This window comes from Haematobia irritans, chromosome 4 (assembly GCF_050003625.1).
Source record: "Haematobia irritans isolate KBUSLIRL chromosome 4, ASM5000362v1, whole genome shotgun sequence".
Lineage (NCBI taxonomy): Eukaryota > Metazoa > Arthropoda > Insecta > Diptera > Muscidae > Haematobia > Haematobia irritans.
The window spans coordinates 149,381,252-149,405,081 of record NC_134400.1 but is presented as its reverse complement, the minus strand read 5'-3'; the positions used below and the strand labels follow the sequence as shown (position 1 = coordinate 149,405,081).

The 23,830-nt window shown below is 32.1% G+C and overlaps 1 protein-coding gene across 13 annotated transcripts in view; it reads right to left on the bottom strand.

Annotated features, from left to right (window-relative positions):
* The window catches only part of Svil (Supervillin), a 1,072,938-nt gene that overhangs the window by 728,544 nt on the left and 320,564 nt on the right, over window positions 1-23,830 (bottom strand). For 10 of the 13 annotated variants that reach the window (XM_075304572.1, XM_075304568.1, XM_075304567.1 and 7 more), the window contains one exon: window positions 2,795-7,292. In XM_075304572.1, coding sequence (XP_075160687.1) covers window positions 2,795-7,115 — 4,321 coding nt within the window. In that variant the 5' untranslated portion in view covers window positions 7,116-7,292. Of the gene's footprint in view, window positions 1-619; window positions 7,293-9,952; window positions 9,970-23,830 lie in introns of those variants that run through there. The other 3 variants (XM_075304573.1, XM_075304578.1, XM_075304584.1) reach the window with 3 other exon arrangements.

Sequence of the window (23,830 nt, the reverse complement as noted above, 5' to 3'; positions counted from 1 at the left end):
AAAGCGCGTCGGCGCTTATGGGTAGTATTTTAGGTCTACAAAAGGCGGACATAGAATTTTCGACTCTTTTTTTACTCTTTCATCTCTAGATGACACTTAAGGACCAATAAAAAAGGAACTTTTTAACTATGGAAATTGATGATGGAAGAGGGGAGGAAAAATATAAACTCGCCAAAAATGGAAAAAATTAAAATACCAAAGAATAAAAATTTGTTTAATTTTTTTTTATTATGTTTTTGTTTTGTTGCTTTTGCATTTGAGAATTAATGTTTTTTCTTGTTTATAAATAAAATTTTAACTTAAAATCAAGGTAATCATGCTTTATTTATGTAATCAACTTAAGAATTAATACAAAACTAAGAGATTATTATTTTTATACTTTGTTCAATAATAAATGAAAATTTTGTTTTTGTAGTTTAAATTTGTAATTGGTTGTTTTTTTTTTCAAAAGTAATAAATTTCAATTTCAAAATATTGCAATAATTCACACACATAAAAATGGACGAATATAGTTCTTTTCTTACATAAAAAAGAAGTATTTAGAATAATATTTTTTAAATGCCTTCTTAAACTACAAATTTTGCTGAAAATATATAGGAAAGAAAAAAAAATGCGATAAAAATAAAAGAAACCGAAAGAAATTAAATAAATTAAAAAAAAAAAAACATTGTAAATAAGAGTTATGGAAAATATTAAATGTAGATTTTATTAATAATAATATTAAATCATTGGCACAAGTTGCAGTCTAAACTTAAAAAAAAGATTAACATAAAAAAATTAAAAACAAAAAAAATATGATATGAGTTTAATTATTAGAAGGAAAAAATAATATCTAATGGAACTGTATAATTAAGTATTTTTGTAAAAATATGATTGCACTTAACGAAATTTCAAAATATTTTCGTTGTTTCGTTTCGTTTTGTTTAAATATAACAAAAAACAAAATACTTTTCTTTTTGTTTTGTTTTTCTTACTTGCAAGGTTGTGGCAAACAAAATAAGTGCACTTGGTGGTGGTGACGTCGATCACTGATCACTGATGTCATACAAAAATCAAATTTCAAAAATTTCCAACAATAACGGATTCACGATTCTCATTCAAAATAGAGCTATGGCTATAACAATAATAATGCCAATTACGATCAGAAATAAGGTAAATATATCATTGGTGGTTATAAGGCCCAATGCACAAGCGACAACAATGTGCTCCAACAGTGTCAAACCATTCACCACATTTGGCCTATGTTCTCCTAAAATGTTAACAGCCTTGTTAGTTTTGGTCCCACTGGTCGAAGGTTGTTCATCATCACATCGTATTGATGGCCGGATGGATTTCAATTGTTGATCCTGGTTTGTAATTGTTTTAAGAGTTTCATTTTGGAAACTGAAATCTTCATCATCTGAAAAGTCATCTGTTACTCGTAGGGCTTTCTCATAGGCATTTTGAGCCAGCTCTTGTAAACTTAACACATTGTATGCTTTGGGATTTTTAGGAGTATTTAATTGATTCTCATTTTCCATTTCTTCCAAGCTTTGGTCCTCATTTTTAATACTGATTTCATAGTTGATCTTCTCCTCTAGAATATTCATTTCCAATAGTGGTGTTTCGAAAACCACACTACGCTTACATAAAGCATCCTCCATATTTTCACCTACAACAGCTTGTAGTGATGTATATTTTTCAGAAAATGTAGACTCTTCTGGATCTGATTCATTTTTCATGGACTCACAAATAATGTCATTCTCATCGTTACTTGCTATACTGTCTAGATTTCCTACATCTTCCTTACCCGCCCCTAACTTTTCCAAGTCTTCGTTTAAGACTTGCTTCTTATATGTTGATGAGGCTTGTAGAGCTCTAACTTCAGCCATTATTTCAGCGGTAGCCAACTGTATACGTTCCCCCATAGGTTTTTCACTTGGGAAAGCTACTTCCTCATGGTATTCCATATAATCGAATTCATCTGCAGAAGTTGAACTAGTACATTCTAATTGAGATTCCCTTAGGCTATCCAATAACTCCTCCTCAGTTGGTAGACGTGGAAAATCTAATTCAACACTCTTATTTCCTTCCCCAGATTCACAACGACCTTCAGTTTTTACATTCTTCTCCCTCTGATCTTCAGTTTTTATGGCAATTTCAGTTTTAAAACTTTTTCTTATCTCAAATCTTGTATTGAAAGAAGAACTCAACTGCAAACTATTATTGAGAGTATTTGCCGACAAAGGAAAATCTGCCAAGCTAACATTTCCAGAATCTGGATTGGATGAGTTATCTTCCAAGGAACTCAATGAATCAAATTGTGTCATTGATTGAACTACCCCTAATCCTCTTTCAGATTCTTGATTTTGTAAATCCTCCTGAACTTTGTCTACAAATATATTTACCCTACTAGCATAGATTCTATTGAAGTTGGGTGAGAACTTAACATGTTGCTCCTCCTCATTTCCTGCAAATATGTCTGTCCCCAATTCGGGTATTGTTTCTAGCCTAGATGATGAACTTGAGCATGATGCTGAAGATGAATGTGATAATATATTTGACTGTTGATTACTAGCATTGATACTGTTAGTGTTAGATGAAGATGAGGCATTTAGGGTTAATTCAAAACATTCATTGGGATTAGTTTTGGAGCGGCATTCATCATTAGCAGTACATAACATTTGGGGGGATGCATCGGTAGTGGTGGTAGCAGCAGCAGGCGCCGCCGCCGCCGCTGCTTTGCCAATAGTTAGTGGCTGTTTTTGCACGGGCATTCTTTGTTCATTAGCATACGGCGGGGTTTCCTTGTTACCTGAGTGTTTCTGTAGTTTCGGATTGTTGCGATTCGGTTTTGTTTGCTCTTCGATACCGAATATCATGGCCAACTCTTCCGATGAGTTGTATTGCGAGGGTGATGATGAACGACCCCTCTGTGCTGGGGAACAGGCGAGTGTTGCACTGCAATTACTGACTGGTGTTAAATTGAGAGGTGGCGGTGAGGGCGAGCCACTGAAGTTGCTCGTCGTTGTGGTGGTGGTTATATTCGGTGTAGCACTGGTTGTCGATTGTACATCGTAGGAGGTGGTGCTACAGGACTTAATACGATCGGTGCTCGGTGCATGAAAATCACTACTGGGTGATTTGATATAATCACTGGATGAGTAGGGATTAAAGGAGGTTATGCTCGAGGAGAAACGGCGACTGGCCGTTGGACTAGATGACTTTGCCAAACAATCACTGGATGACGAAAAGGACGAGGTTGTGGTACTAGATACAGCGGCTGTATTCTTTGCGTTGCCCTCGCTAGGTTTGGTTTGATGGACCATCTCTTGTTTCCGGACTTGATCTTCACATTCCTTCATAATCTGATCGATTTCCTCGATTATTTCTTTGGGTTTTGTATCGACAACAATTTTCTGGGGCATTTCTGTAAGATTAGAAGTGGACATTGGATCATTGGAGTTGACAACTTTTGTATGTGTATCTTCCAAATTACAGTTGGAGGCCACTGCGACTTCAGGTTGATTGAGATTGTCATAGTCATGGTTATCGGCTAAGTCGCTTAGTTGGCGCATGCAACGTCGTGCAATGGCTTCGATCTTTTCCGATTGTATGGGATCCAGTTTCTTAATTAATGTGGGCATGACTAAAGCACTCGTCGTTTCCTTTGGTGTTTCTTTTGTTTTGGGTTTAGCCTGTGCCTGTTGCCGTATTTGGACAGCTTCTTGTACTACAACGGGTGGCTCGGTGGTTACAATGTCCTTGAGTATCTTCTCGCAGACTTTGTTGGCAGCTTCCGATACCTGATCGATAGCCTTAATTAATTTATCTTCTTTGTGCAGTTTCCTTGCTTGTTGCTGTTGGGGGTTTCCTTCGTCTACTTCTGTGGCGTCTGGCAAAGTGTCCAAGAGCATTTTACCACATTTCTGTGCAGCCTTTGAAACCTTTTCTATTTCTTGCAATTCTTTTTCGATGTTCTCCTCTTGAGGATCCAGTCTCTTGGGCTTTGAATTTGTAATCAATGCCTCCTTTCGCAACTCTTGGAGTTCCTGTGTTAATTTAATGCTACTCTCTTCAGCATCTTGAGCTATTTTATTAAGAGCCTCTTCCATTTTGTATGTATCAACGTGCTGAGGTTCAGGAGTTAACGACTTGCGAGGCATAGGTACAGGTTTCTGCAGGCATTTCTTTTCTTCCACAGCACAATTTAGTTTCTCTGGCAGTTGGCATATCGCACCTCCCTGGCTAGGATGGCGGAAGGGTACGTGAGTTTTCTTCGCGGATTGTCCCATATTCTGCTCGCTCTCCTGCTCTTTGAGGCTTTGCAATAATTTCAATGTAGAAGGAATATCATTGGTGGTCTCTTTTTTGTGCAAATCTGACAAACTTTCAGAACGATCGATACTTTTAGTTAGTTCTAAATAGGAGAGCAGATCTCCCCCCGAAGGCTTGGCAGCATCTCTTTGTATGAGAGCGTATATGTTGGCTGACTGTGTACGAGTTGCACGATTCTTCTTTTGTAAACCTCCAGAAGGATAATGGAATTTCTCCTTGGGCTGTACGGGATCTTTGCGTAATGCTCTCACAGCCAAATCATCCTTTACAACGTCAGGAGCTTTAGTCTCCTCCTTGTCATATCCTAACTGCTGGTTTGGAATCACATGAAGATAATCGGTCTGTGACGCCGGTACAATTGGTCCAAGGGGTATACCAAATGGTGGTTGTTTATCCACAGTCTTGGGTTGCAGATTTGCCAGCTTAATATTGCGGTACGCAACATCATCGCGAATAGGATCAGGTTCCCCTGTAGGAGAATCCTCATCATCATATTCATGGGCATGAGCCAGGGCATATTTCTCAAAATCATTGGGCGTAGGGACCCGATCTTTTTTGACCACTTCTGGTTCTGGTTCTGTTAAACCCAAAGATTTGTATATAGCCTCCAATTCATTGATCGCTTCCTCAAGATTGGCTGGTTTCTTACGTGGGAAACTTAGCTGTGGTATAGTCAGAATACCCGCGCCAGTAGCTCCAACACTCAATTTGCGCTGTGGAGGCTGAGGAGCATTTTGATGCTGTTCACGCCTTTCATTAACATATTCTTCGTATTTATTGGGGGTATTCGATACTTCACCAGAGCGTCTGTGATAGTGGTCAGGCATTGATTGTGACTTAGGAACATCCCTGTTGCGTATCTCCACATAATTACTGGCCTTATCCTGACCTGGTTGAATGCGCAAGCTTCCGCAAACAACGCCATCAACCTCATCTGGTCCATAACTGGGACGAGGCGAGGGAGGCCTTTGTTGAGGACTAGTTCTTATTTTATTCGGTTTGTATACCTCCGAGTACATGGGCATGGGATATGCCCTCATTTCACTCACTCTAGAAGTAGAAACAGATCTGGGTTTTATACCGCCATCTATCACATTCCTTTGGACATCGCGACCCCTTGGCGCAGGTGTGGGAGTGGGATTGGTGATATTTTGTGAAGAACCTTCCATGCGTTTCCAAAACTCGTTGGCATTAAGCTTAGTAGGAGATGTTGGTAGGCCACTTTTTGTAGTGCGCAATACTCCCGACGAAGGAGGAGGTTCAATCTCATCACCAAAAGGTGAGTTGTTAGGCTCCAACATGTGTATGGGTTTGCGAGAGCGTGGCGTTGAATCGGTCACATAATGGAAGTCCAAACCATTTGGCAGAGACTTCTTCCCAGGGTGAGCATCGCGATCAGCCCTTGTAATGAAGCGCCTTTGTTGGGGCTGAGCGGGAGTACCGTGATTTGGCACAATATTCAGAGAACGGATTGATTGGTATTGGGGCTGATGTTGAGCCCATATTTTATCATCTGAGACACATCTTCCGCTTAGGCCAGTTGTTGGAAGAACCGGCACACCAGCCTGATCAAATGCATAAGAAATTGGCCTTAAATCTCCCGAACTGCCATCTTGTATATGACCACTAATATTGACTTTTCTTAGAGGATCTCTCGGTGGCGGAGGTGGAGGCAAAGGTTTTGTTTGCATTCTACCACCGACATTTTGCAAATGAATCTGACTATCATAGCTAATGCTGCGTTTTGCAGCATTCACAGAGTTCTGTAAGTTTTTGGGCTGTTGCTGCTGTCTTTGTTGGTTCCATTGAACATAGGGTGCCATATGTTGCAAACTGGTGGTATTGCGAAGTTTCGGATGTTGCCCATTGTCTGCTGAGGAGCGTACTTGAGCTTGAGGCTGTTGCATGTGTTGGCGTGAAGGTTGGGCCTGATATATGGATAATGGCACGGGTTGGGTTTTCCATCTCTGGGTGGGTTGTTGCGCATACATAACAGGTACCTGACCATGACTAACTTCACCATCGCGTGATAAGCGTTTATAGTAGCGTTCATTACGAGCTGCTCTACTCCTGCGGCTACCACCGCCTCCGCCACCAATATGGCCTTGTCCTCCACTATGAATACTTTCGTCGCTTCGATATTTCGAAAAGGTGGAAGAGTTGAGAGAAATTAATTCTTCTTCACTTGAGGAGCAAACACCCACAATTTGAGGGCTATGACCAGACTTAGGCACTGCCAGACGCTGTTTTGATTTTGTGGACCTACGATCCAAAGAATGGACTGACTTGCTCATCAATGGTTGTTGCGTTTGGGGCGTATGCGGCAGGTACTGTTGAGACTGATGTAAACGCTGACCCTGACCGGTGTGAGGGTGATTTTGATAGAAGGGTTCCTGGGACCCCATTGGCGATATAGTTTCGACTGGCAAGAAGAATTCATTGTCTATATGCTGGGTCACCACTGGTGAAGTAACAGTCGATGATCCCGAGTTGGGACTGACTACAATGTGATCAAAGCCTCCAATTTTATTGGTACTACGATTTCCTGAACCTTTTCCTTTGGCCTTCTTATTTGGCGTTGATGTGGCTGCCGAACTATTGCGTGAATATTTTTGAACTGGAGAAAATCCAGCTTTACGATCATCTTCCGATGAAGACTCTGACTCAATTTCCTTTTTACCACGTCGAAATAAGCGACCAAAGGACCATTTTTTAGAGCTTGTATTGTGGCCGCTGCCATTGGATATCTGTGAGCCATTGAAAGATGAATCCTTTTTGCTCATTGGAAAACGATCCATATCGCTTTCGATAATTTGAATTTTGTTGATATCGTCGTCGTGGTTCTCTTCGTCTTGATGCAGTTTGTGTATACTAAGGTGACTGGGATGTTTGTACTGTTGGCGGTTAATGTCTTCATTCGAGAGCTGAATCTCTTTGGGCAAAGGCAATTGCGGTCGCCAAGATGATTGGACAGTCTATAAGAAAGAATATTGAGTAAATTGGAATTAGTATCACTGACAAAATTTCTAAGAAGAATAAATGAGGCGATTGTAATGAGCGATATAAAAATGGCAATGACCATTTCAAAAAGCCAATTTAACTTTATTTTAGTTCATGAAAATTAGTTTTCATGTTAGCCTTTTACCAAAAGAAGCGATTTATGTCTAAATACGTGAAATCTATACACGGCTAACTATATCAGTTCTATACACAACAAAAAAAAAAAAATTCTGATCCAATCAGTCTTCAATCACAGAAATGACTATATCAATTAAAAAATTAATTGAAGTAAATTAAAAAATTAATTGATACTATTAATTTTTGTGATTGATTTTTGTTTCAATCAAAAAATTTGTTGAAACAATTAAATTTTTAATTTAATATTTTTTAAGACTCCAGACTTTAATTGGCAATATTTTAGTGAAATTTTTTTCTGTGTACTGAAGACTATGGATATGTCCACATGGCCGGGCTGAGAAATAAATTGTTAGACAAGTGTTGCCAGCTGATTTTTGAAACTTAAAACAATAAAAAACAAGTATATACGGCCGTAAGTTCGGCCAGGCCGAAGCTTATGTACCCTCCACCATGGATTGCGTAGAAACTTCTATGTTACTGAAGACTGTCATCCACAATCGAATTACTTGGATTGCGGTAAAACTTGCCGATGCAAGGCAAGGTATATTAAAACTTCCTAACACCTTCTTCTAAAATGCACGGTATAGAAATAAAATTTTGACAAAAAATTTTGCCAAAATTTTCTATAGAAATAAAATTTGACAAAATTTTCTATATGAATAAAATTCTGACAAAATTTTCTATAGAAATAAAATGTTGACAAAATTTTCTATAGAAATAAAATTTTGGTAGATTATTTTTTGCTCGAGTGGCAACCATGATTATGAACTGATATGTAGCAATTTTTGTGTGATTGGGGATCGGCTATAGACCGATATGGACCAATTTTGACATGGTTATTAGCGGCCATATAGTAACACCACGTTCCAAATTTAAACCAGATCGGATGAATTTTACTCCTACAAGAGACTCCGGAGGGCAAATCTGGGGATCCGTTTATATGGGGGCTTTATATAATTATGGGCCGATATGGACCAATTTTTGCATGGTTGTTAGATACCATATACTAACACCACGTACCAAATTTCAACCGGATCGGATGAATTTTGCTCCTTTAAGAGGCTCCGGAGGTCAAATCTGGGGATCGGTTTATATGGGGGCTATATATAATTATGGACCGATATGGACTAATTCTTGCATGTTTGTTAGAGATCGTATACTAGCACCACGTACCAAATTTCAACCGGATCGGATGAATTTTGCTCCTTTAAGAGGCTCTGGAGGTCAAATCTGGGGATCGGTTTATATTTGGGGCTATATATAATTATGGACTGATATGGACTAATTTTTGCATGTTTTTTAGATATCACATACTAGCACCACGTTCCAAATTTCAACCGGATCGGATGAATTTTACTCCTACAAGAGACTCCGGAGGGCACATCTGGGGATCGGTTTATATTTGGGGCTATATATAATTATGGACTGATATGGACCAATTTTTGCATGGTTGTTAGAGACCATATACTAACACCACGTACCAAATTTCAATCGGATCGGATGAATTTTGCTCCTCTAAGAGGCTCCGGAGGTCAAATCTGGGGATCGGTTTATATGGGGGCTATATATAATTATGGACCAATTTTTGCTAGAGACCATATACTTACATCATGTACCAAATTTCAGCCAGATCGGATGAAATATGCTACTCTTAGAGGCTCCACAAGCCAAATCTGGGGGTCGGTTTCTATGGGGGCTATACGTAAAAGTGGTCCGATATGGCCCATTTGCCAAGTTTCAAGTCGATAGCTTGTTTCGTTCGGAAGTGATTTCAACAGACGGACGGACATGCTTAGATCGACTCAGAATTTCACCACGACCCAGAATATATATACTTTATGGGGTCTTAGAGCAATATTTCGATGTGTTACAAACGGAATGGAGGGTATAAAAAAATCCTAAATTGTTTTATGGATGCATTTGAGGCCCATTTCTCTTTGAACTTGAATCTTTCGTATTTGGTTCTAGCAAACAAATTTGAATTTATTTATTTTATTTTATTATATGAATTTATTATTTATTAAGTCACTTGAAAACGTGTTAATCATATTTGAATTATTAAATTTAAGATTCGACTTCAAATATAAATTATGTCATATTTCTAGCGAAAAGCATCATTGAAATAAATTCAAATACACCTACGATTTTCGAATACATTTTAGCTTTATAATGAAGTTCAAAATAATAATCGAATTTAAGGACGCTGACAACAATATTAAAAATTTTCCCAATTTGTGTTAGGAAAAATTGACTTTATTTCAATAGATTTTTCGTTCATAATTGAATTCATACAATATTCAAACTCCCAGCTAAATTTTCTATTTCATTGCCATAGTTTTTCATCTCTAGAAAGACATTTCAATTTTGTGGTTCATAAACCATGAATAGTTTAGAACATCACATATTTTTTTTTCATTCGATATATATACGTATGCATCATTATTTATTTAAATTACAATAAATTATAAAAAAAAAAAACATATAAAAGTTTTCTTACCCACAGACAGGCAAAACGAGACTATGGCTGTCAGTGGGGCAATCATGAGACTAATTAAACTAAATTGATCGTCACCTCATTTCGACTATAAATAGATTGAATTGAAAATATAAAAATAAATAAAAACAAAATGAAATATGTACATTTGTGGAAAATTTCCAAAAACAAATTAGAAAAAATACAAATGGATAATAGATTTGTTTTTAGATTTCATCAGCATCATAAGTAGAGATGGTGAAAGATAAGGGAAATTGGAAACAACCTCAGGATCGATACAAGACTAGACTCTGGTGTTTATGGACCTAACCCAGTATGAAAGGGACCGGTTACTTGAACATGAATTATGATATCCGAATACTGAAAATGCATCACATTAATGCAGCGGATGCTTAAAAAATTACTTTCGTATTATGACGAACTTTTTCATTGCAATTTTTGTTACACTTTTTTTGCTGGGTAATTTTACTTCACTAAATGTGAAGTTCTAATAAGATTTTAATATCAAGGGAGCATAGATTTTGAAAATACATATGACACCATTAAAAACTACGATAAACTAGAGCATCGATACTAGTCATGTGATAAATCCGTCAGTTACAGTTTACAACAATTTTCCGTAGGTTATTATCAAATTTTTAATTAAATTTTAAATTTTTGAATGAAAGTATCGGGGAAATTAATGAATTTTTTAATTATATACTATTTGAGTTTCTAATTAATTTTGTGATACTATCATTCTCGTGATTGAAAAATTTCTATTAATTGGATCAAATAATTTCGTAATTGAAATAGAAAATTTTTTTATGTAGGCCTATTCAGAAGCAATGTCGATCATTGAATAAATCTAATTAAACAAATAATTGATCCAATGAAAAAAAAAAATATTTAGACCAATTAATGTTTGCTTTTGATTTTTAGTTTGATTAAAAAATTAATTGAAGCAGTTAAAAAATTAATTTAAGGTGTTTATTTGTTTTTAATTTCTATTAAAATTTTAATTGAACAAATTTATTATTTTTGTTTTGTTTTTATGTATAAGCAGACGATATTTGCACAATATTAAGGCAAATTGCATTAAAAAACAGAAACTATGATTTTCATTAATTTTTCGCAAACTTAGCCCTTAAATGTTAAGTATCCACAAAAAATATATAATATGGTAAAAAATAACATTTGCAAAGCACATTTTTATACCCACCACCATAAAATGGTGACGGGGGTATAATAAGTTTGTCATTCCGTTTGTAACACATCGAAATATCGATTTCCGACTATATAAAGTATATATATTCTTGATCAGGGAGAAATTCTAAGACGATATAAGCATGTCCGTCTGTCCGTCTGTCTGTCTGTCTGTCTGTCTGTCTGTCTGTCTGTTGTAATCACTCTACAGCCTTCAATAATGGCGCTATCGTCCCGAAATTTGGCACAGATTAGTTTTTTGTTTGCAGGCAGGTCAAGTTCGAAGATGGGCTATATCGGTCCAAGTTTTGATATAGTCCCCATATAAACCGACCTCCCGATTTTGGGTCTTGGGCCTATAAAAACCGTAGTTTTTACCAGATTTGCCTCAAATTGGAAATCTAGAGGTATTTTGGGACCATAAAGAGGTGTGTCAAAAATGGTCCGTATCGGTCCATGTTTTAGTATAGCCCCCATATAGACCGATCTCCCGATTGTACTTCTTAGGCGTCTAGAAACAGTATTTTCTATTCGATTTGTATGAAATTGAAAATCTAAAGGTGTTTTGGGACCATAAAGAGGTGTGTCGAAAATGGTCCGCATAGGTCCATGTTTTGATTTAGCCCCCATATAAACCAACCTCCCGATTTGGAGTCTTGGGCCTACAAAACCCGTAGTTTTTATCCAATTTGCCTGAAATTGAAAATATAGAGGTATTTGAGGACCATAAAAAGGTGTGCCGAAAATGGTTCTCATCGGTCCATGTTTTTGTATAGCCCTCATATAGACCGATATCCCGATTTTGCTTTTAGGGCTTCTAGAAACTATATTTACCTTCCGATTAGCCTGAAATTGGAAATCTAGAGGTATTTGAGGACCATAAAAAGGTATGCCGAAAATGGTGCTCATCGGTCCATGTTTTGATATAGCCCCCATAGAGACTGATCTTGGAATTCTAGAAACTATATTTTCTATCCGATTTTTCTGAAATTGAAAATGTAGAGTTCTTTTGGGACCATAAAAAGGTGTGCCGAAAATGGTGCCCATCGGTCCATTTTTTGGTATAGCCCCCATATAGACCGATCTCCCATTTTGCTTCTTGGGCTTCTAGAAACTATATTTAACATCCGCTTTGCCTGAAATTCTTGAGCTACAATAAACTGTATTTATTACATGATTTGCCTGAAATTCGAAATCTAGAGGGATTTTTAGACCACAAATAAGAGTGCCGAAATTGAGGTATATCGGTCCATTTTTTGGTATAACCCCTATATAGACTGATCTCTCGATTTTTACTTCTTGGGCGTCTAGAGACTATATTTTCTGGCCGATTTATTTGAAATTGAAAATCTGGAGGTATTTTAAGATCACAAATATGTGAGTAGCAAATGGTGCCTATCGGTCCATGTTTTGGTATAGCCCCCATATACACCGATCTCCCGGCTTTATTTCTTGGGCTTCTAGAATCCTTAGTTTTTATCCGATTTGCTGGAAATTAGTAATTTATAATAAAATTTTAGACAAACGAAATGTCTTTTTCTTATAAAGTGTTTTCGTTTATTCAACGATTGTCTCTAAAATTTGTGTCAAAAGAAAACTTTGCTTTCTCAAAAAAGAAAACACCTCTTTCAGGGTATAGCAGGCGCACTGATCATGAAAATTGCTTTAAACTGAAAGTAAAAGTTCCAGATTTTACTCATCGTATTTAAATAAATGCGGAAAAATCTACAGATTTAAGATTTTAAGTCAAGGCGTAATTTCAACATATACACGATTTGTTTATATTTTCTCTAAAACTCAAACAAAATTGGTTCTCATAAATCCAGAATCTTATCTGGCCTTCATAGGTAGAATCTTTAAAGTTTGTCTTCGGGAGCTGGCTCGTTTGGGAGAATATTTGTCATCAAACCCCCTACAATTCTATATATTATCAAGTAACCCACTACGACGAAGAGTTTTCATAGTAAACTATTATACTTGATTCATGGTGGTGGGTATTTAAAATTCGGCCCGGCCGAATTTACTGCTTTATATACTTGTTTCATTTCTTGTTTTTTGCGTTATTTTTTTTTTTTTGCTTTCGTAGAATTCGTTCAAAATTTTGAGACGTAAGAATTCTTTTCTGGTTGTATCTTAAACGTTACAGTGCGTATTAAAGGGTTAAAAATTGCAAAATTTTCTGTTAAAGTCGTATAGCTTTGAAGTAATGCAAAACTTTTTTTTTATTTAAAAGAAAACATTTTTGAAAAAAGAAAGTATTCTTTAAATTAACTGAAATTTTTAATCTTCGGATTTCGAATCAAAATGTTTTATATAGGCATACTTGTAATTCGATTTTATTTTTCATAATCGACTTTTGATGATGGCTAAAACGACTAACCGACTTTTTATTTGTTTATTTTTTTTTTAATAAAGCAAACATTTCTATGGTAACTCTCAAAAAATGTGAAGACGTGGAATATATTCTACGAATTGCGTATGATGTGATTTTAAAAAGGGGCCTGCCTTTTATGAGGAAGTTCCTAGGCCTGTACAACTATGAAAACATTTAGAGAAGCTTTTAAAAACACTCAAAAATAACACAAGAATTACTGAGAGGAGATAAGACACTGTTCACCACTCAAAACTCATACTCGTAGTGTAACAGTATAATAATTCAAAATTGAAAAGTAATTCATTTTCAAACAAAGTTTAAAAGATTTATTGAAATAATTTCAAGAGCAATTAATGGCTACGCAGAAACTAATCGCACTGATATCATATTTGATTTATACGAATACATATTTCTTTCTTTTGTTTTTAATTCATTAATATTGAAATGTTTAGCAAATACGATTGTGATGCCGCTTCGGTATCTCTACAAACAAAAAAAAAAAAAAAAAAAACAAGTATATACGGCAGTAAGTTCGGCCAGGCCGAAGCTTATGAACCCTCCACCATGGATTGCGTAGAAACTTCTTCTAAACACTGCCATGGGAGCCACCGTGGTGCAATGGTTAGCATGCCCGCCTTGTATACACAAGGTCGTGGGTTCGATTCCTGCTACGACCGAACACCAAAACGCTTTTCAGCGGTGGATTATCACACTTCAGTAATGCTGGTGACATTTCTGAGGGTTTCAAAGCTTCTCAAAGTGGTTTCACTGGAATGTGGAACGCCGTTCGGACTCGGCTATAAAAAGGAGGTCCCTTGTCATTGAGCTTAACATGGAATCGGGCAGCACTTAGTGATAAGAGAGAAGTTCACCACTGTGCTATCACAATAGACTGAATAGTCTAAGTGAGCCTGATACATCGGGTTGCCACATAACCTAACCTAACCTAACACTGCCATCCACAATCGAATTACTTGAGTTGCCGATGGCAAGGTATCTTAAAACCTCCTAACACCGTCTTACAAATTGTAAGTATGTCCATACGTGCTATATATTAAATTAAACAAGTATATAAAGCAGTAAATTCGGCCGGGCCGAATTTTAAATACCCACCACCATGAATCAAGTATAATAGTTTACTATGAAAACTCTTCGTCGTAGTGGGTTACTTGATAATATATAGAATTGTAGGGGGTTTGATGACAAATATTCTCCCAAACGAGCCAGCTCCCGAAGACAAACTTTAAAGATTCTACCTATGAAGGCCAGATAAGATTCTGGATTTATGAGAACCAATTTTGTTTGAGTTTTAGAGAAAATATAAACAAATCGTGTATATGTTGAAATTACGCCTTGACTTAAAATCTTAAATCTGTAGATTTTTCCGCATTTATTTAAATACGATGAGTAAAATCTGGAACTTTTACTTTCAGTTTAAAGCAATTTTCATGATCAGTGCGCCTGCTATACCCTGAAAGAGGTGTTTTCTTTTTTGAGAAAGCAAAGTTTTCTTTTGACACAAATTTTAGAGACAATCGTTGAATAAACGAAAACACTTTATAAGAAAAAGACATTTCGTTTGTCTAAAATTTTATTATAAATTACTAATTTCCAGCAAATCGGATAAAAACTAAGGATTCCAGAAGCCCAAGAAATAAAGCCGGGAGATCGGTGTATATGGGGGCTATACCAAAACATGGACCGATAGGCACCATTTGCTACTCACATATTTGTGATCTTAAAATACCTCCAGATTTTCAATTTCAAATAAATCGGCCAGAAAATATAGTCTCTAGACGCCCAAGAAGTAAAAAATCGAGAGATCAGTCTATATAGGGGTTATACCAAAAAATGGACCGATATACCTCAATTTCGGCACTCTTATTTGTGGTCTAAAAATCCCTCTAGATTTCGAATTTCAGGCAAATCATGTAATAAATACAGTTTATTGTAGCTCAAGAATTTCAGGCAAAGCGGATGTTAAATATAGTTTCTAGAAGCCCAAGAAGCAAAATGGGAGATCGGTCTATATGGGGGCTATACCAAAAAATGGACCGATGGGCACCATTTTCGGCACACCTTTTTATGGTCCCAAAAGAACTCTACATTTTCAATTTCAGAAAAATCGGATAGAAAATATAGTTTCTAGAATTCCAAGATCAGTCTCTATGGGGGCTATATCAAAACATGGACCGATGAGCACCATTTTCGGCATACCTTTTTATGGTCCTCAAATACCTCTAGATTTCCAATTTCAGGCTAATCGGAAGGTAAATATAGTTTCTAGAAGCCCTAAAAGCAAAATCGGGATATCGGTCTATATGGGGGCTATACAAAAACATGGACCGATGAGAACCATTTTCGGCACACCTTTTTATGGTCCTCAAATATCTCTATATTTTCAATTTCAGGCAAATTGGATAAAAACTACGGGTTTTGTAGGCCCAAGACTCCAAATCGGGAGGTTGGTTTATATGGGGGCTATATCAAAACATGGACCTATGCGGACCATTTTCGACACACCTCTTTATGGTCCCAAAACACCTTTAGATTTTCAATTTCATACAAATCGAATAGAAAATACTGTTTCTAGACGCCTAAGAAGTACAATCGGGAGATCGGTCTATATGGGGGCTATACTAAAACATGGACCGATACGGACCATTTTTGACACACCTCTTTATGGTCCCAAAATACCTCTAGATTTCCAATTTGAGGCAAATCTGGTAAAAACTACGGTTTTTATAGGCCCAAGACCCAAAATCGGGAGGTCGGTTTATATGGGGACTATATCAAAACTTGGACCGATATAGCCCATCTTCAAACTTGACCTGCCTGCAAACAAAAAACTAATCTGTGCCAAATTTCGGGACGATAGCGCCATTATTGAAGGCTGTAGAGTGATTACAACAGACAGACAGACAGACAGACAGACGGACAGACGGACATGCTTATATCGTCTTAGAATTTCTCCCTGATCAAGAATATATATACTTTATATAGTCGGAAATCGATATTTCGATGTGTTACAAACGGAATGACAAAGTTATTATACCCCCGTCACCATTTTATGGTGGTGGGTATAAAAAGACCGATCAAATACGTATATAATTCAGTTTGACAAAATTTTCTATAGAAATAAAATTTTAACAAAATTTTTTATAAAAATAAAATTTTGACAAAATTTTCTATAGAAAAAAAATCTTAACAAAATTTTCTATAGAAAAAAATCTTAACAAAATTTTCTATAGAAATAAAATTTTGACAAAATTTTCTATAGAAATAAAATTTTGACAAAATTTTCTATAGAAATAAAATTTTAACAAAATTTTCTATAGAAATAAAATTTTGACAAAATTTTCTATAGAAATAAAATTTTAACAAAATTTTTTATAACAATACAATTTTGACAAAATTTTCTATAGAAATAAAATTTTGACAAAATTTTCTATAGAAATAAAATTTTAACAAAATTTTCTATAGAAATAAAATTTTGACAAAATTTTCTATAGAAATAAAATTTTAACAAAATTTTTTATAACAATAAAATTTTGACAAAATTTTCTATAGAAATACAGTTTTGACAAAATTTTCTATAGAAATAAAATTTTAACAAAATTTTCTATAGAAATAAAATTTTGGTAGATTAGTTTTGGCTCGAGTGGAAACCATGATTATGAACCGATATGGACCAATTTCTGTGTGATTGGGGATCGGCTATATATAACTATAGACCGATATGGACCAATTTTTGCTTGGTTGTTAGAGACCATATACAAACACCATGTACCACATTTCAGCAGGATCGGATGAAATTTGCGTCTCTTTGAGGCTCCGCAATCCAAATCTGGGGATCGGTTTATATGGGGGCTATATATAATTGTGAACCGATGTGGACCAATTTTTGCATGGATGTTAGAGACCATATACTAACACCACGTTCCATATTTGAACCGGATCGTATGCATTTTGCTCCTCCAATTCTGGCACGGTTGTTAGAGATCATACACTAACACCATGTTCCAAATTTCAACGGGATTGGATGAAATTTCCATCTCTTAGATACTCCGCAAGCCAAATCTGGGGGTCGGTTTATATGGGGGCTAAATATAATTATGGACCGATATGGAGCAATTTTTGCATGGTTGTTAGAGACCATATACCAACATCATGTACCAAATTTCAGGCGGATCGGATGAAATTTGCTTCTCTTTGAGGCTCCGCAAGCCAAATCTGGGGATCGGTTTATATGGCGGTTATACGTAAAAGTGGACCGATATGGCCCATTTGCAATACCATCCGACCTACATCAATAACAACTACTTGTGCCAAGTTTCAAGTCGATAGCTTGTTTCGTTCGGATGTTAGCGTGATTTCAACAGACGGACGGACATGCTTAGATCGACTCAGAATTTCAACACGACCCAGAATATATATACTTTATGGAGTCTTAGAGCAATATTTCGATGTGTTACAAACGGAATGACAAAGTTAATATACCCCCCACCCTATGGTGGAGGTTATAAAAAAGGAAGCATTCTAACAAATCATTTTTATTTTTCTTTTTCAAGTTCACTCACCACACACTGTTAACTATTCTAATTTGATATTTAAACCATTTTCGCTGTTTTATTTTTGTCTATTTGGATTTTGTTTTTTTTAAGAGAGAGATTGTTTGTGTGATTAACATAAGGCAAATTGTGGCTGGGATAGTTTATTTAAGTTAATTACCCGGAGAGGGGAATAAATAGGGTACCGACAGATATAACACACATGGCAAACTTCTTGTGAACCCGAAATAGTTATAGCCACTTTGCTAGTTCTTATCTTATAATGCTTGGGTTTTTGTTATCTATGCATTTCCAAAGGTTACTAAGTGGGATTATTCCAGTGAAATAATGTTGTCAGTTATTTGCGGACAATAACTGATAAATATTAAAATTATGCTTTAAATTTTCATTGAAGGTGTTTTGTCCTTAGAGGTAGGAGATTTGACTGTAAAATGGGTGTAAAAAAAATCTGTTGACATGATTTTTTAAACAAATCTTCAATATTATTAAAACCTTCCTTCAATTCGATGATTTTTGGTACATTGGCTCACAAAAAAATATTTTTTGTCTTCAATCACGAAATTAATTGATCCAATTAATTTTTAATTGATATATTTTCAATCACAGAAATGATAGTATCAATTAAAAAATTAATTGATCCAATTAAAAAAATTAAATACTATTAATTTTTGTGATTGATTTTTGTTTCAATTAAAAAATTGTTTGTATCGATTAAATTTTTAATTGAATATATGTTTTAAAACTCAAATAACACTTTAATTGGAAAAAAATTTCGTGAATTTTTTTTTCTGTAAACAGAAATTAATTGTCCGCGCAAAATATTTACTTATATTTTCAATTGATATAATTTTATGGAATATATTTTCAACTGATATTAATTTTTTTGATTGATTAATTTTTTAATTGATTACGTTTTCAACTTGAGTCAACTTTATAATTGGAAATATGTTGGTGATATTTTTGTCTTTACAATATCCAATACGCAAAAATCAAATTTGAAAGATCAAAGTCATTAGAGTAACGACAAAATCTTTCGATTTGGACAACCTTTTTTCTCAGTGTATGATATGTTTAAATCAATCCAAATAAAGTCATAAATCGTAATATATATTTTCAACCCAAAGGGGGGAAGATCAAAAATAAATTTCACTGTAAACATTTCCTCTTAAGAATTGTATTTTTTTTCGCCTGATTATGTGTTAAAATGGTGCTTTCCTTGCCATTTGACCCATACACACATACATTGTAGGCGATTTATGATATGAATATGTCTGCTATATCATTTAGAGTAGCTTTTTGAATCTATGGGGATGTAACATTTTTGTAAAATCGATGTTCTTAATAGCTGACCTACTCTAAGGCCCTCACAACTGCCAACATGTGGTTCCATTCAGCCATAATGTCTGTTCGAAAATTTGTATGAACGTCCGCCTGCCCGCCCGCACAAGCACATTTGTGATGTCATCGCATATATTTCTTTTGTTGGCTGAGTTCGGCTATTATTATACAGTATAGGTATTTTTTCATAAATTCCTATTTTCCACTTTTGGGTCATTATCCAGGCCATGTTAAAAATTCATGTATACGAACAAACCCATACAAAGAAACTACATACACAACATGGAGAACTATAAGGACAATATGTTAATAAAACATTAAAAGCATTATTGGTAATTTATATTACACTGTGGACCAAGTATACCTAGCTTACAGAATGTAAAGATACGTTCATCATACATATTATCAAGACAAAATATAGACTTTTTATACCCTCCACCATAGGATGGGCGTATATTAACTTTGTCATTCCGTTTGTAACACATCGAACTATTGCTCTAAGAACCCATAAAGTATAACAACCATGCAAAAGTTGATCAACATCGCTCCATAATTATATATAGCCCCCATATAAACCGATCCCCCGATTTCGCTTGCGGAGCCTCTAAGAGAAGCAAATTTCATCCGATCCGGCTGAAATTTGGTACATGGTGTTATTATATGGTCTCTAACAACCATGCAAAAATTGGTTCACATCGGTCCATAATTATATATAGCCCCCATATAAACCGATACCCAGGTTTGATCTCCGGGGCCTCATGGATGAGCAAAATTCATCCGATTCGGTTGAAATTTGGTACGTGGTGTTAGTATATTGTCTCTAACAACCATGCAGGAATTGGTCCATATCGGTCCATAATTATATGTAGACCCCATATAAACCGATCCCCAGATTTGACCTCCGGAGCCCCTTGAAAGTGCAGAATTCACCCGATGCGGTTGAAATTTGTACGTGGTGTTAGTATATGGTCTCTAACAACCATGCAAAAAATGGCTTAATTATATATATAACCCCCATTTAAACCCGGAGCCCCTTGGAAGTGCAGAATTCACCCGATGCGGTTGAAATTTGGTACGTGGTGTTAGTATATGGTCTCTAACAACCATGCAAAAAATGGCTTAATTATATATATAACCCCCATTTAAACCCGATCCCCAGATTTGACCTCCGGAGCTCTTTGAGGAGCAAAATTCATCCGATTCGATTGAAATTTGGTACGTGGTGAAATTTTGAACATTGCGCTAGTATATGGCCGCTAACAACCATGTCAAAATCGGTACATATCGGTCTATAATTATATATATAGAACATTTTGTCAAAATTTTATTACTATAAAAATTTTGTCAAGATTTAATTTCTATACAAAATTTTGTCAAGATTTTATTTCTATAGAAAATGTTGTCAAAACTTTATTACAATAGAAAATTTTGTCAAAATTTTATTGCTATAGAAAATTTTGTCAAAATTGTATTACTATAGAAAATTTTGTCAAAATTTTATTGCTATAGAAAATTTTGTCAAAATTTTATTTCTATAGAAAATTTTGTCGAACTGACTTATTTACGTATTTAATCGGCCTTTTGTTTGTTTTATTGACACCCCGTATGGAGTAACTTACAATTGAGAAGACGGTGTTAAGAAGTTTTAAGATACCTTACCATCGGTAAGTGTTACCGCAACCCAAGTAATTCGATTATGGATGACAGTATTTAGTACAAATTTTTTGTGCAATCCATGGTGGAGGGTACATAGAATTCGGCCTGGCCGAACTTACGGCCGTATATACTTGTTTTCTACTGAAACCCTATTCGAATCAAATGAATCTTTTTAACTTCATTTCATTTCATTTCATTTCATTTCATTTCATTTCATTTCATTTCATTTCATTTCATTTCATTTCATTTCATTTCATTTCATTTCATTTCATTTCATTTCATTTCATTTCATTTCATTTCATTTCATTTCATTTCATTTCATTTCATTTCATTTCATTTCATTTCATTTCATTTCATTTCATTTCATTTCATTTCATTTCATTTCATTTCATTTCATTTCATTTCATTTCATTTCATTTCATTTCATTTCATTTCATTTCATTTCATTTCATTTCATTTCATTTCATTTCATTTCATTTCATTTCATTTCATTTCATTTCATTTCATTTCATTTCATTTCATTTCATTTCATTTCATTTCATTTCATTTCATTTCATTTCATTTCATTTAATTTAATTTAATTTAATTTAATTTAATTTAATTTAATTTAATTTAATTTAATTTAATTTAATTTAATTTAATTTAATTTAATTTAATTTAATTTAATTTAATTTAATTTAATTTAATTTAATTTAATTTAATTTAATTTAATTTAATTTAATTTAATTTAATTTAATTTAATTTAATTTAATTTAATTTAATTTAATTTAATTTAATTTAATTTAATTTAATTTAATTTAATTTAATTTAATTTAATTTAATTTAATTTAATTTAATTTAATTTAATTTAATTTAATTTAATTTAATTTAATTTAATTTAATTTAATTTAATTTAATTTAATTTAATTTAATTTAATTTAATTTAATTTAATTTAATTTAATTTAATTTAATTTAATTTAATTTAATTTAATTTAATTTAATTTAATTTAATTTAATTTAATTTAATTTAATTTAATTTAATTTAATTTAATTTAATTTAATTTAATTTAATTTAATTTAATTTAATTTAATTTAATTTAATTTAATTTAATTTAATTTAATTTAATTTAATTTAATTTAATTTAATTTAATTTAATTTAATTTAATTTAATTTAATTTAATTTAATTTAATTTAATTTAATTTAATTTAATTTAATTTAATTTAATTTAATTTAATTTAATTTAATTTAATTTAATTTAATTTAATTTAATTTAATTTAATTTAATTTAATTTAATTTAATTTAATTTAATTTAATTTAATTTAATTTAATTTAATTTAATTTAATTTAATTTAATTTAATTTAATTTAATTTAATTTAATTTAATTTAATTTAATTTAATTTAATTTAATTTAATTTAATTTAATTTAATTTAATTTAATTTAATTTAATTTAATTTAATTTAATTTAATTTAAGTTAAGTTAAGTTAATTTAATTTAATTTAATTTAATTTAATTTAATTTAATTTAATTTAATTTAATTTAATTTAATTTAATTTAATTTAATTTAATTTAATTTAATTTAATTTAATTTAATTTAATTTAATTTAATTTAATTTAATTTAATTTAATTTAATTTAATTTAATTTAATTTAATTTAATTTAATTTAATTTAATTTAATTTAATTTAATTTAATTTAATTTAATTTAATTAAATTAAATTAAATTAAATTAAATTAAATTAAATTAAATTAAATTAAATTAAATTAAATTAAATTAAATTAAATTAAATTAAATTAAATTAAATTAAATTAAATTAAATTAAATTAAATTAAATTAAATTAAATTAAATTAAATTAAATTAAATTAATTAAATTAAATTAAATTAAATTAAATTAAATTAAATTAAATTAAATTAAATTAAATTAAATTAAATTAAATTAAATTAAATTAAATTAAATTAAATTAAATTAAATTAAATTAAATTAAATTAAATTAATTAAATTAAATTAATTAAATTAAATTAAATTAAATTAAATTAAAAATTAAATTAAATTAAATTAAATTAAATTAAATTAAATTAAATTAAATTAAATTAAATTAAATTAAATTAAATTAAATTAAATTAATTAAATTAAATTAAATTAAATTTAAATTAAATTAAATTAAATTAAATTAAATTAAATTAAATTAAATTAAATTAAATAAATTAAATTAAATTAAATTTAAATTAAATTAAATTAAATTAAATTAAATTAAATTAAATTAAATTAAATTAAATTAAATTAAATTAAATTAAATTAAATTAAATTAAATTAAATTAAATTAAATTAAATTAAATTAATTAAATTAAATTAAATTAAATTAAATTAAATTAAATTAAATTAATTAAATTAAATTAAATTAAATTAAATTAAATTAAATTAAATTAAATTAAATTAAATTAAATTAAATTAAATTAAATTAAATTAAATTAAATTAAATTAAATTAAATTAAATTAAATTAAATTAAATTAAATTAAATTAAATTAAATTAAATTAAATTAAATTAAATTAAATTAAATTAAATTAAATTAAATTAAATTAAATTAAATTAAATTAAATTAAATTAAATTAAATTAAATTAAATTAAATTAAATTAAATTAAATTAAATTAAATTAATTAAATTAAATTAAATTAAATTAAATTAAATTAAATTAAATTAAATTAAATTAAATTAAATTAAATTAAATTAAATTAAATTAAATTAAATTAAATTAAATTAAATTAAATTAAA